This window comes from Bemisia tabaci, chromosome 1, assembly GCF_918797505.1.
Source record: "Bemisia tabaci chromosome 1, PGI_BMITA_v3".
Classification (NCBI taxonomy): domain Eukaryota; kingdom Metazoa; phylum Arthropoda; class Insecta; order Hemiptera; family Aleyrodidae; genus Bemisia; species Bemisia tabaci.
The window spans coordinates 5,895,439-5,914,838 of NC_092793.1; the positions used below are offsets into that span (position 1 = coordinate 5,895,439).

The 19,400-nt window shown below is 40.8% G+C and overlaps 1 protein-coding gene across 2 annotated transcripts in view; it reads left to right on the plus strand.

The window, feature by feature from the left end:
- The window catches only part of P5CS (Delta[1]-pyrroline-5-carboxylate synthase), a 143,870-nt gene that overhangs the window by 70,250 nt on the left and 54,220 nt on the right, over positions 1–19,400 (plus strand). For both annotated transcript variants that reach the window (XM_072306114.1, XM_072306117.1), the window contains exon 4: positions 3,053–3,196. In XM_072306114.1, the coding sequence (XP_072162215.1) occupies positions 3,053–3,196 (144 nt within the window). The remainder of the gene's footprint in view (positions 1–3,052; positions 3,197–19,400) is intronic.

Here is a 19,400-nt window from a genome sequence, read left to right on the forward strand (position 1 = left end):
TGTTTGATGAACTCTAATTATCTCTGACTTTATTGAAATATTGAAATAGCTTAATCCGGACGCTTTATTTTTCTGATTGAACCATTACAAATCAAATCACTTAAGATTTCCAATTTTCTGAATCCTTTATTCTCGATACTCCTCAAGTGCGACGGGAGAGAGGCTTTTGATCTTTTTCGACTAGTAGACACGCGTAGTATGTCGATATTCAAAGGAAAAAACCGCGCATTTCAATTGCAGTTCCGCTCACATTTCATTTTAATGAGCAAAACCAAACACTCGTACAATTTATAATACTTCTCTTTGACCGTATTTAAAGCACTCTTTATAAAAATTACTGAAAAATAATAATTTTCCATTTGAAAAGATAGAGTATGGCCAGAGGTCCTGAAACGATACATTCGATGTAAAGTATTTTCTAGATGCATCATCAATAAAGCCACTTGGAATTCACTTTGAATCTTGAGCTACCGTCCCAGCACATTTTCCTATAGTAAGAATGTAATGTAATTGTTCGTTTTTCGTGCACTGGTAAAAATTGATGAGTGAAATTCGGTGCCAGAGTCTCTCTAACGCTCAAAAACCCCGAGTGTCATGAATGTGAAGTGAAATTACACCGAGAAAAAGTGAAGTTGATTTAACATTCTGGATGTAAAAAAAGTGTGCGAGACAGGGCCGGATTTACTTACTTGCCGCCCATGGGCCGCCTGTATTTTGCCGCCCCCTTCTCATTCGTTTTGAAACATCAATGAAAGCCATCAAGTAAACGTACCGGAGGGGGAGAGGCGTGTAAGACACGTTTACTCGTGTTGGTCACATTTCTTGTGAAAGCCTTGTCAACACTACTAGCAAAAGTTCACGGAACTTGGCGCGAAAGTTAAGTTCCGTAAACCCATCTCTGTAAGGACAAGGCCCTCCATTCATAAGAAATGAACCAAAAAATTATGAAAGAACAAACATAAATGTGGTTTAATAATTTTAACTTCCGCCGCCGCGCCGCGCTGACCGCACTGTATTTGGCGCAATGCGTGAAGTATTCCTACAGTCTTACATGCGCTATGCGTTTCGGGCCGACCGCTGCTGCACGCACTGTTTGACGCAATGCGTGAAGTATTCATGCAGTCTTGTAGGCGCTATGCGTTTCACGCTGCCCGCTGCCGACCGCAGCGACCGCACTGTCTTTGGCGCAATGCGTGAAGTATTCACGCAGACTTGTAGGCGCTAATATGTGTTACATGCCGACCGCCGCGCCGAGGGTTTTTCCTTTTCATCTCACGTTCTCGTCATCATTGCTCTCTGCGCCGCGCCGTTCCAGGCCAAATTCCGTGTTCGGTTTCTCTCTTAGTCTTAACTCGACTAATGTAAGGTGCTGTCTATTGTATCGCAGAAGGACGACAAAATTAGAGATAGACTCTCAGGAAATGAGTGATTTTGTCACCTTTTCTGTTCGTAATTTTTTTGTCTGAATCCGATTTTTCTTTATGGCTACATTTAAAAAAAATTGCAAAATTTGCCGCCCCCTAAATTTGCCGCCATGGGCCGCGGCCCATGTTGCCACCCCCTTAATCCGGCCCTGGTGCGAGAACTTACAAAATGCGAAATTGCCCGCTATAGCAGTTACTTTTGCAGTGCCAAGATGTGAAACTAGCTGCTGCGGCGGGTAATTCATCTTTTTATAAGTTCTCACACACTGTTTTACATCCAGAATGTTAAATTAACCTCACTTTTTATTCGATGTAGCACCATATAAGCGTATGCCACTTCGCAAAAAGAGTGGAATTCGCTCCGTAATAGTGTAAGTCACTCCGTTAGAGGTATAGATTTCGCTCTGCATTCATATCACCCGGGGTTTATGACGCTAAATAGGCTTCGCCAAAGAATTTCATTCTAAAATTTTTAAAAGTGTATCAGGTGGCATTAGTTTCAAAACGTCTTCATATTTTTCACTAAGAAGTCTATTTACGGTAATGGAATGACACAATATGTATCCAAGATGATATTGTATCTTTTCTCGGAACTCCTGTTTCTCGAACAAGTAATCAATTGAGAAGCATTTCTGCGAAAAGGTCCCATAAAACGTGGATGAGTTCGTTCCTCGAAGCTCGCCTGCTCTGAAAGTAAGTTGCTATGATCTCGGATTTGCTATCGTGCCGGTTGTGTCGGTACCAACAGTTCAGAGGAAGTATCGCATTCCGAATATTTTGAGCCAATTTTCCGGAAAACTCCTCAATTATTTTCAGTTTCCATGCATTGAAAAAGAAACAAAAAATATCTGGTTCCTTGCCTCTCGTCTTTTTATATGTCACTCTTACACAACTGGCAGGTGGGCTTAACCCCCCCCCCCCCTTGAATTGAAAACAATATCATCCAAACCTCCAAGTAAATCCACACGTCAGAGACTAACCTAAGAACAAGTCAATTCTCAGTCAAAAAGGTTCGAGACTTTCTTAGGATAGTCGGTAGAGTTGAACGTTAAGTTTACTGACAATCAGATTTTGTATTAGAATAGCCTTAAAATCACATTTTGGACAAGTCAATTTTTCTAGATTTCCAGGAAATCCTCCCCCTCCTCCCCTGAAACCTCTCTAAGGACTGGAAAACCCCGTAACTCTCTTTGAAAGACTGAGGCCAGACTCCTAGAAACTCCTAGAAAATTGCGATACATCCTCATGAAGTGCATGCCCATGTGAAGATATTGATCTAACGGATTAATTTTTTAGATGATTAGATTTAGATGATTTAGATTTTTTTACGGATTGTATTAGAATAGCCTTAAAATCACATTTTGGACAAGTCAATTTTTCTAGATTTCCAGGAAATCCTCCCCCTCCTCCCCTGAAACCTCTCTAAGGACTGGAAAACCCCGTAACTCTCTTTGAAAGACTGAGGCCAGACTCCTAGAAAACTCCTAGAAAATTGCGATACATCCTCATGAAGTGCATGCCCATGTGAAGATATTGATCTAACGGATTAATTTTGGTGAATTGTTTTCTGCTTACTTTTTCTCATGGAGGAATTTATTTGCATACATCAGTAATTTTTGTCATTGCAGGTGGCAGAACTTCAGCAAGAAGGGCGAGAATGTATAATGGTAACTAGTGGGGCCGTCGCTTTTGGTAAACAGAAACTCACCCAAGAGCTGCTCATGTCATTGAGTATGAGGGAAACCCTCTCAACGACGGACACAACGAGACAAGTAAGTAAATCTGGTATTGAATCTCAGAAGTCTTCGCACGCATGTATAGATTTTCCCTCCTGTGCTCCTTTTAATTGTGGTTTTAGACCACTGTTCAGAGATAAGTGATATTATTTCTGTTGAACAATTTCTCTAGTATGTACTGAAGATCATTATACAAGGATATTTACAGAATTATACTCTGTATTGGTTGCATGTGTAAACCGTACTTGTGTAATTGTTTTTTCTTTGGAGAGAAAGTTGTCACAATGGTAGGCAGCGGCGCGGCGCGCAGCGAATCATGCGCATTGTGCACATTTCGGTGCGAGCAAGAAAACCAGAGCGCCTTCAATTATTCTCATGCAACACGCGCATCCATGGAGCGCGAATAGTTGCATCCCAGCACTGTGATGGACTTTGCCTCCTTTCGCTCTGCAAAACTAAGGGAAAACGGAGAGCAATTTGATGATGAAGATGAAATGACCAAACCGCGTATTTTGATTTGCGACGTTACAAATTTTCTGTCACATTTTACTATCCAGAGAGGGCCTCATTATTGTTCTTGCTCAACAAATCGTTAGTTTTTCCTCGTTTTTTACGGTATTTTCCAAAAATTTTGCTCTTAAAACGTCGAGCCATATTTTCATGAAAAAATGAAAAACGGATAGAAATGTTTAAATCGAGAAATTTATCGTATAAGAAGTCCATGTCGTATTTTTGTCACTGCTGTGGTTATTAATGTGGAACAAGTGCCTTCGCTGCCACAAGAGATTTCAAAAGCTCATTTCCAAAAAAAGAAATAAAAAAAATAAACCTTTCCAAACTGTATAATCATTCAAAACCGGAAGAAATGAAGCTCATATCCCGCATTTTCAAGAGAGAGAGGGAGACAGAGGGGGAGAGAGAGAGAATGAAAAACTTATTTAGCTGTTTTATACATGCCCTTTTACTGCCTTTACCACTAAGTTTCCGTTAATCCCTCATCATCCGACGAAACTGTCAGGACTTGAGAACGTAAATGTTCTTCTTTGGAAATTTGATCAGTCGTGAGTAGTACTTTACCCTACCACTAACTCTCTAACGTCTAATTGACGTTTTTAAACTCGTCTTCTCTCCACCGAGGACTTACAACACGCCTCCTTGGCGCATCGGAGTTGGTAATACAATAACTGCATGCATGTGTGCGTAAAGGCGCCAAACTCAGAGTGTTGAGCATGTGAAACCTCTTTCATTCATAAAACAGGAGAAAATAAGCTGAGCTGTCAAACGGAGGGAGAATTATGTTGTAGGATGAGTGAAATAATTTTAATTTTCCTCAAAATGGCAACAATGAGGAGTCCATTCACGGGAGGAGATGCAGAGAGACCGCAGACATTAAAAATTCAGCAGCGGTAAGTGCCAAAGGTAGCCACATAGTGTGAGAGTAGAACGAGGCCGCTGCAATGTCTAGGTTATTTTTCATGACGCTGTTGAAAGATCGAGATGCATACAATCGCCCCTCGATTGTTTGAAATTCAAGGGATAAAGGAATTTGTTCGAATTATGGAGTTTCGTATTAGAGAGTGTTCGAATTAGAGAAGAGTTTGTATGGAAAAATTTCGAAACAAAGAGGTATAAATTGTGGAGGGAAATAAGAGAGTTTTTTCTAATTACAGAGGGAATTTTTAAAGTGAGTGATTTTGAGAGCACGTACTTGTATGAATTTCTTTAGTAAATTTAATGTATCGATCAATTATTTATATACATTTTTTTAACGATTTGGAATCTTAGAGGGAGAGGACGGCCTCTTTTCGAACTATAGAGGGACTCCGCATTACAGAATGAAGGAATGGAACGCCTGTTTCGAACTACTATAGCCGTTTTGTCCGTAAATTTTCAAAAAATGAAATTGATTCCTCTTTACAATCTCGAATCAAACGTCACTGTGCTTTAATCCTCATCAGATTATTCTACTGCGCAGATCAACTTTTAAGTCCAAAGTGATCAAAAGTACTTTTATAACCCGAGAGCAGAGTGACGCTAATTATTAGATATCAATGTGGCCGGAAAATTCCCGGTATAGTCTTTACACTTTCGCGTTGCCTCGGAAGAATGGTACCCGTGAATTTTCCGATGGGATGCTAGATCGATTTTTTGGGTGATAGTGTAAATGCATTAAGAAGTCTCAAAATTAACTTGGATTTCTCATTTTCATACAGATGGGTTAGTTAGAAAGTCTCTTTTAAGATTTAACTAAATCTGGTCGGCGATGATATAAAAATTATTCATTTTATCTTAAGAAAATACTTCCCGTCGCTTAAAATTTACTGCCATCGACAATTTTGAAACCGGTTTTGATTTTTAATCTATATTCTCTATTTGAATCAGTTAAAAATATTGATCCACCCAACCTCACCCAAAATCGATCGTTTTACTTACATTTAAATCAAAGAAAGCCTTTGATGCCATCTCGCAATTAGAATTACTTCTGTTTTGTCCAAAACGCTTGCTGTGCTTGCGCTCTTTGGTAATAGGTCAATTTGACATAGATATAGTCAACAAAGAAATTTATTTCTCATTTTTAATTTTAAGTACGGAGGAAATTCTGTAAGATTCAAGGTCTCCGATCTCAGCCATCGTATGAAGGTGCTCCTGCATACCGACGGCTAACAGTGGCGTGCTATATATCGATTCATCTGTCATTTGAACCTGTGGAAAATAATCGATTAACAGGGTGTTCTCAGCGAACACTTTATAATAGATTTTTTTTACCACGGATTCAAATGGGGAAATATCGATAATTGATCATTCACACCAAGCCACTGATGCCTAAGGAACAATTCTGCCTACCTGCAAATTGACAATGGACCACTAGACAGGGTACGAATTTAAGCGGTTTGATACATGTTTCTGAACAAGAATTTCATGTAGAACACGATTCACACAACGAAAATTACTGAAACCAACTCCTAACGAAGATATTAACGTTTTTATTTCACATTGGTTACGAGGAATTTGCACTGCCCGCTCACAAGAAACTCAAAGCTCTACGTTAGTCAAATCGCGCACTACAACGGTTTCGGCAAGCTTCTCTGTCGAGCAGTGTTCATTTCCCACCATGTATTGTTCAAACAATAGCAATTTCCTATAGCTGAGCCAAAGCGTCAAGATTGCGGTTGCCAGATTTTTTATACGCAGAGACTGTCATCATGATCACGTTTAGCGCGCGATGTGAATCACGTAGAGTATTGAGTTTTCATGAGCGGGTGGTTTGAATTCACGCATCAAGAATCATTTTCGTAAGGAGTTGATTTCGGTAATTATCGTTGTGCGCATCGTGTTCTACGTTAAAGTTTGGTGAAGAAACATGTATCAGAATGCTGAAATTCGTACCTTGTCTAGTGGTCCATTGGACGTATTTCTGCCGAACGGGTCCATGTGCATTTAGACATGAGTCCCGAGACCCATAAGAACGTATGCATAACAGGGCTCACGTCATAATGCACATAGTTCCGTTTGGCAGAAATAAGTCCAATTTTGCAGGAAGAGGAGAAAACTTGGCCATTTGTGTAATTGTGAGGCTAGACATGAATTGTTTTCATGCATTACGACCTCATTTTAGTGCTCCCTTCCAGTATTGGAAAAAATAAAATCATCAGCTCCCGTATTTCATACTTTATAATGCGGTTAAGTCGCTAATTCATTTTTGCCAAAATTGCCACTTAAGTGGTTTTGTTCCTTAGCAGTTAGCCCTCGATACGCTAACATTCCATAATCCTCGTCGATTTCCCCTGTGTGTGCTGCAAAATGAACTGACAACAACGGATGCTCGTGGCCGGCTTGCCTTTATCTCCTTTCATCCTTTTGAATCTCTTTTTAACCCTTTATCTTGCGGAAGGAGGCAACAGCACTTCATGTAATAAAAGTAACGAGTTTGCAAACATTAAAAGGAATATTCGTTTGTTGAAAGAGTTTTGCCGCTACTCTCTTTTCGGCTTTCCGCACAGTTTTTGTTTTCTTTTTTAGCTTTTTCACACTTGGGTTTTGCCGCTACCCGGTTTGTGCGCAACGGAATCGTGATCATCATGCTGCTAGGTCTCGGCTTGGGGAAAAGTTCCGGACGAATCTGAGATAAGATCATAAGTGTTGGGGTGTTCATATTAGGAAAGAATATTAGGTGCTCTTAAAATCTAGCTCGCTCGTGGTTAATGTGTGCATGAGCGTGAGATTTGCGAAATTTTCCTGTTCCCCTCTCCTTTTTTATTCTCCTTTGGGTAATGGCATTAAGTATTAACTCCATTCAAATCATCCCAGAAAAAAAATTAATACGCTCTGTGCCGTTGCATCAAAAAAAAGTTGATTCCGCAATAGATATTTAAAAAAAGTGAGGTGCATTTTCTTACGAGAAGGATGTATACACTGAAACAATGCCCTACTTAATGGCCAAATCGATTTTTATAAATCAAGAATGTACACTATCCAATTTTTGGCCCCCGAGTGAATCATGAAATGTCTCAGAGGTCGATACATGATACGCAGAGTAAAAAACTCAACACAAAAGTTTGGTTCTTATGGTATGTAAAACACAAACTAATCCAAGGCTTCGGTTGCCTCTGAGGTTTCCCGGTCCCTCCATTGTTTTTTGCATCAAATATACCACAAACTATCGCAAAATCAACACGAAATTTGGGTTGGTTTGTGTTTCACTTCTTATATGAACCAAAAGTAACATTAGAACACAAATATTTTTATCACTGTAGAGGATCATCTTAAGAGCCTAAAACGGCTGTTCTTTGCCCTGAGCCCCGGAGAACAAGGGTACCAGGGGGGTCCAAATCAAATTTTTGGAATGATTTTCACTTCTAAACGGTAGGAGCTATCGCATTTCTCTTGTTTGCGTTTGCATAATACTTACTAAATACTCATAGAGGTACGCAAACAATTCATTTAACGCAACTTATATAACTTTCCCCTGGAATGGACTGCTAGACAAGGTACGAAGTTAAGCATTTTAATACATGTTTCTTCTGCCACTGTAGAGCGGAGCATCGCGAGCTCACGCCTCGTGCCATAGCGCCTTCAATTTTGCATATGCAACACGGACATCCATCAAGTACGAATAGTTGTATCCTTGCGCCGTAGCCAACGCGTGACCTTTCTCTTGCTCTGTTCCCATGTTGTGTTGGTTCCGTCTGTCTTCTTTGTAATGGTGCTTCAGGGGCTACGTTAGCAAAACAGCCGAAGATAGGAGAGATGTAATCGGACCTTTCTTTTGCTTTTTCTCTCGAATCTAAGTGATACCTCATTGACGGCATAGACCGGCGCATTGCGAGTTCACGCATCGCGCCTTCAATTTTGCAGATACAACACGGATATCCATCAAGCACGAATAGTTGTATCTCTGCGCCGTTATCAAAGCGAGTCCTTTCTCTTACTCTATTTCCATGCTGTGTCGGTTCCGTTTGTCCTATTTGTAGCGGGGCTTAAAGGGCGACGTGAGCAACACAGCCAAATGGCTTGGATTAAATTAGTTGGCCAAATTAGGTATCGGGTGAAAAAAATCGGTTAAGTGTCTAACTACCCAAAAATCGTGTTCTACGTGAAATACTGGCTAAGACACGTGCATCAGAATGCTTAAATTCATACCTTGTCTAGTGGTCTATTAACATCGATGAGCAGATAAACTTTCACTTCAATCATAATGAGAATTGACTTCTATTGTGCTTAGCTGCATTCCTAACTCGAGATGCAATCATGTCCTTTTTATGTCCTAAAAATGCCCACGCTGCAGCATGTCCCCGGAACTTTGGACATTGCGACCAGGTCACTCCTTACTCCTCATCAAGAGCGAAAACAAGCGTGTAATGAATCAAGAATGCTACCACATGCTGCCGTGCAATCAAAATGGCACATGAACATTCCTGCCTTGCCGGATTCCCCCGATAAAATATTTATTTTTGGGGAGACCCGAGAATATCCCTCCCCGAAATTTTCAGATACCCTAGTTTGAATTGCGGATGAAATTCTTTGGAAAATTGAAATAAAAATGTCCAAAAGTCTTTGGAGAAAATCGTATCTTATGTAGCGGAATGTGGTGGTATTCGAGGGTTTATGCGGCGTTTTTTCCTTGAGGGTGGCGGCACAAGAAAACCTGCATCGCACGATCGACGGCACTGTGCGTGATTGAAATCAAACACGGCGGCTAATTGGACGTATTTCTATCAAACGGAACTATGTGCATGAAGACATGAGCCCTGAGACCCATAAGAATACACGCACAACAGGGCTCACGTCATAATGCACATAGTTCCGTTTGATAGAAATACGTCCAATTGAACCGCGCCTTTGAGGTTGATCAAGTTCACGGTTGCCGAATGTCGTGTTTGCACGCGATCGCCTCACTTTGAATGTACGAAGAATTTGTTGTGCGGGACAAATTTGACAAAGCTGAAAAGTGCCTCTTTGTCGACCGAGTCGCAGCAAGTGCATACTTCAGTGACGTTGCGCACTTTGCGATAGGTCGACTAATCGACCATGTAAACCCAAGGAAGAGGATCGATAAACAGGGTGCTCGCAGCGAACATCTTAATAATCGATTCTTCACAACAGCTTCGAATCTGGAAATATCGATAATCGATCATCCACGCCTCGCATACTTGGTTCATTTTCGAGCCGTCTCAGCAGTTTTCTCTCGACACCCACCATTATCCGTAGTAACAATTATTGCCGGTGAAGTAAAGACGTCGAGGGGTTGAACAATTACAGTGCCGAGGCGCGTATTGCGATATATCGAGTTTTCCCCATTTTACGCTATGGTAAAGAATCGATTATTAAGGTGTTCGCTGCGAGCAGCCTGATTATCGATCCTTTTTCATAAGTTTACATGGCAGATCAATCGATATATCGCACAGCGCGCATCGTCACTGGAACGATAGAGGCGGTAGCTTGCCGCTGTATTGCCGAAACCGAAGTAAAGAAGGAAGGTTGTCAGAAGGAGAGAAAGGTAAAATAAGCGTCCTATGTATAGATGTTTCCTACATTTAAAAAGGCAAATTTTACCAGAAGTATGGTAAATTATCCCGATCATCCTCTATTTTTGACACCGTGAACTATAAGGTAAAGATAACCAAACCGGTGGTAGAATTGGACCGCGTTTAACAGAAAGGAACCAAGCCACATCAGCTATTGCCAAATTTAACTGGGCAAGTCAATTTTTTACGAGAGAACGTTTGTGCGGATTCCTTTGAAAATTTTAAGGAATTTGCTTCGTATTATGGAGAAAATTCACTGAAATTTGAACCAAAATCCGCCCAACCGTTTTCATGTAAAAAATTAATTCGCCCAATTAAATTTGGCAATAGCTGATGTGGCTTGGTTCCTTTCTGTTTAACGCGGTCCAATTGACCATTCTCTTGGTGATAACGATTGAATTTACGTTATATTTGAAACCATGGAGTCTGGTGGTGATCACCATATTCATATCACTGTCGCTTAAACCATAATTTTTTCTCTTCTTTCCTTCAAAGGTGTCATTGGGTTAACATTGTGATTGTGGGAGATTCAAGGGGATTCTTAACATAGCATCTTATAGATGATAATTTTTGCAAACCTCGAGAGAAAGTCAGCAATATAACTCTGGAAATAGCTCTTTGAGAGGGATGACGATGATTTACTACCACAAAAAATGCAAAATACGAAAGGAAATACATCGCGAGTTGTGTAACTTTTATGATAGCGCCACACTTCCCTCAAATCTCCATCTTTTCTTAAAAAAGCTACAAGCCAAAATAAACTAGTAATATTTCAAACAACATGAAGATGAAAAATAATATAAAACTTGAAAGAAAAAACTTTCCTTAAAGTTTGTCAAAATCGTACAATTTTTCTTTCTGTATTTTTTACACCTTCTAATAGAAAATCAATTGTAATTCCTTGCTAGAATCCACTCGTTTAACTGCTGAATATCACTCGCGGTTGGCAAAAATCGTTCTTTCATGATGCTATTTTGAGGGCTTCCTTATGCTTCCCTGGGTTACAATGTGAACCATAAGGGACTTGAGACCTCATAAGAAAAGGAGCAGTCGAAGTAGCGATATATACCCGATATATAGCAGCGAATATTACCGTAAAGAAGATAGAAAAAGGAAGAAATAGGAAAGAATAATGGTAAAACTGAACATTAAAGCCGGGAAAGACATGCCGGGAAAAAGATATTAAAAGAGGGGGGATAAAATAATTGGTTTGGCTTTGCCACCTTTCAAAGCTCATATCCTCACAAACTTACCTCAGTTTTTTTTTTAGTTTAAAGCTCTCCACATCGAGCGCAGAGGAAACTAGTGGCTCATTTGCAAAATCTGGTGGAACCCAATTCAAGCGGTTTATTGACCAAATTGAATAAAATAATGATAACAGTTTTCATAAAGGCTCCTCTAACCAAATGCGAGCCAAATCACTTCATGGATGTTCGAGAAGTGGCAGATTCTGCACGGCAATTGAGTCGTTGGGTGCAAGAAAGGCATTTCTTGGTTGCGAAGTTTCAAAAGCTCCAGTCTAACATTTATTTTAGAGAGGAAATTAACAGTTGGATGAATTTTCTAAAATTTTACATTTTCAGCACCGTAAAATCTTAAAGAAGATTCAGTAAAAGCTACAAGAAGTTAAATATATTTGCTTTAATTACAATAGAGGAAGTGTTAGCGAAAATTTTGAGGCAGTTTAACCAAGAATTGCCATTTCTGCACCCAGCGCTTCAATTAATTATGCAAATATTTTAACTCTGGTGTGAGAGGTAAAGTATTGCGCGAAACTGCAGGCGTTTCCGTCTGGTGACAACAGGCTACAAAAAAATCGATCCGTTCTATTACTCTGCGATGAATGATAAAAGTGGTTATCCTATCCTGCTATGTTTACTCCGCCACCGATATTTCACTATGACAGTATACGAAGCAGAAAACATGTTCTCAAGTCAAAGTCGCAAGGGTGGGCTCTCGTTTGCATGTTCCTGGCGAAGCGAGGCACACGCAACGCTCCGCAACGGTGGAGTTTTTCAATTATCAAGTTTTTATCATCTCGCCCCACGTCAGTAGGCAGAAAATTCAATTTTCTTCAGTTTTGATTTATACAAAACATACGTCAACCTCACACGTTTATCTGGTCTTCGGAAACAGGGAGTACGGCCGCGAGGATGAGTTCCATGTTGGCAGCTTTCGATACAAAATACCTTATGAGGCTCCCAGGGGCCTCTAAATTCATAGAGTCCCAGTCAGAAAAATCACTTCTCTCCAAAAAAAATGACAAAAGCCCCATGAAACGCCCCTATTTACTCTCCCACCTATAATCATCTCGAAAAATGTCGGAATTCGACTTTCTGTGTTACCAGTAAAGTTCCGTTAATTTTCATTTTTTTTTTTTTTTTTTTTTTTTTTTTTTTTTTTTTTTTTTTTTTTTTTTAAATGAGGAATTAGGAAACTTTGTATGGTAATTAAGTCCACGCATGCATCCACAGAAAATCTCCACAACGGTGGAAGCTTTTAATTTTGGGACTGCAACATTTAACTGTTGGCCTATCTATACTGGTTGGATGCTTGACAACGTATTGAGCATTTTCAAATTTTGATGAACTCATTTCGCTCAGTACGTCACCCGAAGCTGATCATCTATCCAGTAAATAGGTCAACAGCCGAAAAAAGGTTGATGAAGGTTGCTGCCTTATAATTGTCCATTGGGAAGTGTTGAATCCCTAAAAGTAAAACTTCAACCTGTCGCTAAAAAAGGAGCTTTGATTGTATGCGGACAAACCAATTGCTTAAGACTTTGGTCATCAGTCATCTATGGGCGTATCTCCATGTTGTCCTCCATGCACAAATCGTACACCCAGAAAAAGGAGCTCTGCAGGATTTCTAAAGTAAATTACCGCCGCTCGATTGGCCTAGTAGTCAGCGCGTCTGACTTTAGGTCAATAGGTCTCGGGTTCGAATTCCGGTAGTGACGTCACGGAACTGACGAGTGGATCTGCTGAAACAGATTCTACTCGGTCTAAAATTTGAAAAGTCTGTAGTATGGATGTGCCAATCCCTTGATGGCTGTGGAGAATGTATGTATGTATAAGCCGCTTTTGCGGCGCGCCAGGGCGCTCTGCGACGCCTACCCGCCATAGGACTCTGTCATGGTAGAGATCCTTTGGAACCTAGCATCTCCATTTCTTCACGGACCCACCGTTTGGCTGGACGCCCTCTCCGTCGCCTACCTGGGGGACCCACTCCAACACCTTCTGTAGGGGATTCTAACGGAATATTATCCAATAAACCAGCAAAAAGAAAACAAAGTATATTGTTGGGGAGGGAGGGGGAGGCTAGGCTGCACTCACTGTTTAGAATAACAGATTTTAAGACGAACCGGCCACCACGGATGAAAGTCGTCCTCAACGTTGCCAGAATCCGCTGTAAAGCGTGTTCGCCTTCCGACTTGACGACGGAAAAAAACTCGGATGACGTGGCAGCCGCGGTCACCTCCCGTGAGGATACATAAAGGCGTGCGAGGCGCTTCCTTATCTCCTCGCCCCGAATTCCGAATTTTAAAGGCATCGCGCAGTTTATCACCACCGCCGCCTCCGTGAAAACAGCTCTCGGTCGAATGGTCTCCAAGGCCATTCAGGGGAGATCCAATCCGGTGTGTGGGTAAGATTGCGAAAGAAAACGCAGCCCCCCCCCCCTCGAACCCCCCGCCCCCTCGTGACTCGCCAGATCCCTCGACTCTTCACCCCGGCACGACCCGAATTCTTCCGGTATCGGTGAATGCCTCGGAAGCGGGGAGTGCCAACAACCCCTCATACTGCCGTGCTAAGGAAGAACGCCGTATGAGCCTTGAGACGTTGCCAAATAACCTTCCATAAAATGCAAATTTTCTGGTAAACTTAAAACTATTTCCTTCCCAATTTTTTAGACAATATTGTTCGCGATTTCACCTAAAGTCTCTGAAAATGTCAAGGAAAAATATTCCTAATTTCCCTCAAAAATAAACAATATATCGAAGGAAATTTGGCAACTCTCGAATGTTCATACGGCGTTCTCCCTTAGCACGGTAGCATAGCTATCTTTGCTACGATCATACGTTTGTATATGTTTAACGAAAGGGAAGGCAAAACGGAACGGAGAAAAAGTTGGGGAGGAAAATGTGTGCGTTAGTATTTTGCATGATATCTGTTGAAAATTTGCTCGGAGAGCCGCGCACACGACGGAATACAACATACGAGCTTGATTGACGCGTGGATTTGGCTAAGGCAGATTCTTATCAGTCAAGGTCCCTCAAAGGTTTGAAAACCAGGAGCAAAATGTGTGTGAGTTCTTTCAGCTCCCAGTTATAAACACGACTGCAGATTCTACAAGAATTAAAAAATAAGTGGAAGCATAGAAAGCCCCTGGAAAAACATGTGAAGAAGTCGTGGTGGTAGTTAACAGTGGCATTATGACCGATTATCGATGTTCCCCCATTTGAAGCTGCAGTAAAGAGTCGATTAATAAGGTGTTCTTTGCGAACACCCCATTCATTGATCCCTCTCTATATGTTGAAATAACAAATCAATCGATAAATCACAAGACATCTTTTGCATAGAATTTTTGAAAAAAAGGCAGCTTCGGTGAAAGAGCAAATGTCCTCGGCACTTTTCAAACCAGTGGCGAACCTGAATGATAGATTATCGATATTCCTCCATTCGAAGCTACGGTCAAGAATCAATTACTAAGGTGTTCGCGTTGCGAACACCCTGTTTATCGATTCTTTTCCATAGATTTAAATGACAGATCAATCGATATATCGCAAACCACGCCACGCCACGCCACCGTTTCTAACTCAAACCTAAGCGGCAGTGGCCAGGCATGAATGATCGATTGTCGATTTTTCTCCATTTGAAGCTCTGGTAAAGAATCGATTAAAAAGGTGTTCGCTGTAAACACCCTGTTTACCGATCCTTTTCCATAGGTTTAAATGGCAGACCCATCGATATATCGCAAAGCACGCCACGCCACTGCTAAGCGGAAAAGAAGAGATCCTAGCACCCACCCTACCAACAGTCCTCGGTGTGGCACCGTTCGCGGAGATACCGTAATTTCTCGATAAATTGTTCTCGACTTGCGACGGGGGAGGGGTCTAACAGAAGGGGGAGCGAGGTGAGGGTCCGGTGATCGAGTTGCAAGAGATGAAGGAATAACGAGGTGCAGATGTGCGTTTTCCCGCCATCGCAACGCCAAAAAGGCTCGAGAACGTCGACGTTGCCATCGTCGGAGAGTGCGCTACTTTTTGAATGTAAAATCGCGTAACTCAGTCGGAAAGTCCACGTTTATAAGCGGTTCTTGGAAAGCAATGCAGAGAGGTGCGCTGGTTTCATAAGGAATAGTTAAATTTGAGCCGACGAAAGGCAGGATCTGAGGACACTCTTCTTACTGTTCAAACGCGTGCCAAATTTCACAAAGTGAGGATTCGTGCAATACTCATGACCGGTCCCTGGGTCTAGGGTGGATCAAAAAGATGGTAAAGGGATCCCGTTGCTGTAATGAAGCTCCATCGATCAGTGGCAAGGCGTAAATAATAGACTATCGATATTTCCGCATTTGAAGCTACGGTTAAGAATCGATTATTAAGGTGTTCGTTGCGAGCACCCTGTTTATCGATCCTTTTTCATAGGTTTAAATGGCAGATCAATCGATATATCGCGAAGCCCGCCACGATATTGCCGCCGATTAATTCAATGGAGAACCGCTTTTCCACTGCTGCCCGTTCTCGATAAAAAGCTTGGAACCCACGATTTTAAGCCGCTTAGTCTAAGTACTTTGGAAAAACACTCGATCGTCGATTAAACTATTACTAACGGCTAAATTTGATGAGTTTTTCGCCAAAATACCCAAATTCCACGTGCGGAAAAGACGGTAAAAAATTCTGAACTTACCTCAAAATCACGTCCCTAGAAAAAATCGCAAATCGTAAAAAAAAAAAACCATTCGTAATATTAACTCAGGACGTACCTTCGAAATTATCTCAAAATATTTCTCAATGAAATGAGGGGCTTGGAGGGCAAGGCGCATAAGTGCAGTTTTTGAAAAAAATGAGCTTTTAATGATTGCAAGTAAAACTCGTCTTAATGTATATACACCTTGAAAAATTTCTTCCCAAATTCAAGCATCAAATAGTCAGTTTAAACTCTCTTCCCGCCCTAAGGATCCATGTAATTTCGAAACTTCAAACACGCATTTATCGAAATAGCAAAAACTGAATTAATGCGCCCTGTCCTTCGAGGCCCTTAAATCATATGTACAAATACTTGACATGATTATGTAGAAATGAAACTTAAGAAAATGGTAAAAGCTGTCTTTATATTCTTCACCCATTTCTTCGGACTGTTTCCACGAATCACTCAGTTGCGAGGGATCCAACTCCGGCTTGCACTCGGAAAAAGGTAGATTAAAGAGAAGATATGATGGGGATGGAGCTAAAGGAAGGAAAACTTAACGAAACAGGACGTAACTAAACTTAATATAACTGGGAAAAGTGTCAGCTGAAAAGGGGAGGAAGTGGCAGGAGGGAAGAAAAGGGAGGAAATCAGAGAAAGGTAAGGGATCATCTCGACCTTAAAGGTCTAGAGGTTTCCGCCCTAAGCCGTCTCAACATATCACTATTATCTAGGAGGCTCGGGACTTCATTGTTGGGGTGATTTTCTAATCCGCTCTCATAGATCGTATCTAGTGCAGCAGCAAAAAAACGTATCTCGTTTAATGATACGTTTTCTCCGGTGAGCTTTCTTCCTCTATCTTGAAAATGCCCGCAAAAATATCTCGTCTGTCTGGAAGCTTGCAGTTGGGTCAAATCTCACTTTTTCTTGCTCAAGTATTATTTTTATTCTCTGTCCAAAAAAAAAAAAAAAAAAAAAAAAAAAAAAAAAAAAAAAAAAAAAAATGTGGCAAGGGATCTTATTTCAAAAATTAGAAATTAGAAAATGCATGAAAGTCTGAAATTCACTGACCAATGAGAGAGCGGTCGTTTTTGGTATAGTAAAGGATTGAGATGACACTAATTTTCCGAAATAGGCAGCAGGCTGCAGGTCAAAAATCTGAAAATTACGCCAAAGGGGGCGATCATCAATTTTAAATGCAATCTACACGCTAATCGACGAATGCTCCTTACAAAAGAAGATAGCCTGAATTGATCGCGGCGCTTTGATGCAACTATTCGTGTTTAACGAACGTGCGTATTGCCCATTCAAAAATTGAAGGCGCCTCCACTTTCTTCTTTTCTTCAAAAATGCAAGAGTCTTGTCAGTTACCAGCCAATCTAGGCGCGCTTCGGGCGTCCGTCATATCTGGCCAAGGGGCTGCGCCCCTCTGGATCCCCGGTCACTCGCTACGCGAATGACATTCGGCTCACTCCGCAAGCCATTTTCCTAAGTAAATGGACATTTCATCACTATGTATAGGTTTTGGATCCAGCAACTGGTATATCATTGGTTTTTTTTCTATCCAAACCGATAGGAATGTATCGATTCCCGAAAAGGTCTGCTGCTCCAACAAGAATTGATGATGCAAAGCACTTTTAAACGGGTCAAGGCAGTGTTGTCAAATTTTAGGATCTGCCTCTGCGTCTCAAATCAATTAAAATTTATGATTCCCCTTGGGTTGATTGGAAAATTACTGAAAATTCGAAACAAAATATCTGCAGCGATAATAACGTGCTCGCACATTTCGGAAATAACCCTGCCTAGTGCTGGTAAACAATAATTTAATGGATATCTTCCACTTATATGTACTCTGCTGTGCTAAGGAAAAACGCCGTATGAGCCTTCAGACGTTGCCAAATTTCCTTCGACAAATCAAGAATTTCGGTACAATTTGTAGATATTTTCCTTTCAATTTTTCAGAGTGCCTTAACCGTAGTTTAATCTAAAGTGTCTGAAAATTTCGAGGAAAAATAAGCATACAGCTTTTAAACAGGAAATATTTCCTAAGGGGCAATTTGGCAACATTCGAATGCCCATACGGCGTTTTTCTACCACGGCAGTGTTAACGTGGGGATCAGAGCCTCAACAATGATTACCCCTCGTGAATACTCTCAGCGGGTCAGCCGTTCCCATCCTAAAGGCAAAGGGATTTCAAATATATACCCGCCAGCACCGCTGGCAAGGCGTGAATGATCGATCATCGATATTTCTCCATTTGAAGCTATGGTGAAGAATCGATTATTAAGGTGTTCGTTGGGAGCACCCTTTTATCGATCCTTTTCCGTAGGTTTAAATGACAGATCAATCGATAGATCGCAAAGCGCGCAAGTTAGAACATCGCGCCGGCCGGGATTCCGGGACAAGAGTGTATGAGAAAGAGGGCCAATTATTACCCGTTCGTTCACTAACCAGGCAGCGTAATTGGTCGTCCTTATCAACTCGATCGTTTCATTTCACGATCGCTATCATGTTGTTAACGACAGGACGGAAGGAAATGGAATTACAACTCACTCTCGTTCAGACCATGATCCAGAATCGAGTATCATTTATTTTACAATTGAGGCATGAACAATGAACAGGACCCTGGGAAAAAACAAAAGATTGTAAAATTGCAGTCACAACAAAAAATACGCATTGCTGCGCTCCGTAGGATTGGTTTTCTGTCATCTGTATTTTTTTTTTTTTTTTTTTTTCAAAAATAGTGAATTGACGGTGAGATAGATCTAAAATTTCCACACATAACGCTCGTATCAATGGTTATTCCCTAAAACTCGGATGAAATTTCCTCTGTAGGTCTTACCAAGGTTCGAAAACACCGCGACTCTGAATGCGTAAACCAATGGAAACGCATTAGTTTTTTTATCATTCGGCATTCAGTATATTGACGGAGAAGTTTAAAAATTCGTATCTTCATCGTGATATTCAAAAATATCAAATTCTATCATATCTTTTGAACAGAAACTAATTGAAATACCTCCTTGGAATTATAGATGAATATTTTCTAATCAGTAAAGAATATTCACGAGCATCCTTAAGATAACTGGTTGGTTATTTTTCTTTTATAGATAGTAAACCGTTAATTTTTTTATTTTTTTTTGCAACTTTATCAATGAAGATAAGCAATATTTTAATTTAACCGTAAATATTTGAAGGTTTGAGAGCGAACTTTTCCTCAATCGCATTGCGCCTTTTCCATAATCAACTCTTGCATACATTTTTGGACCTTTTTGGCTTTGATTTTCCCGCAAAATGGTGTGGACCCAG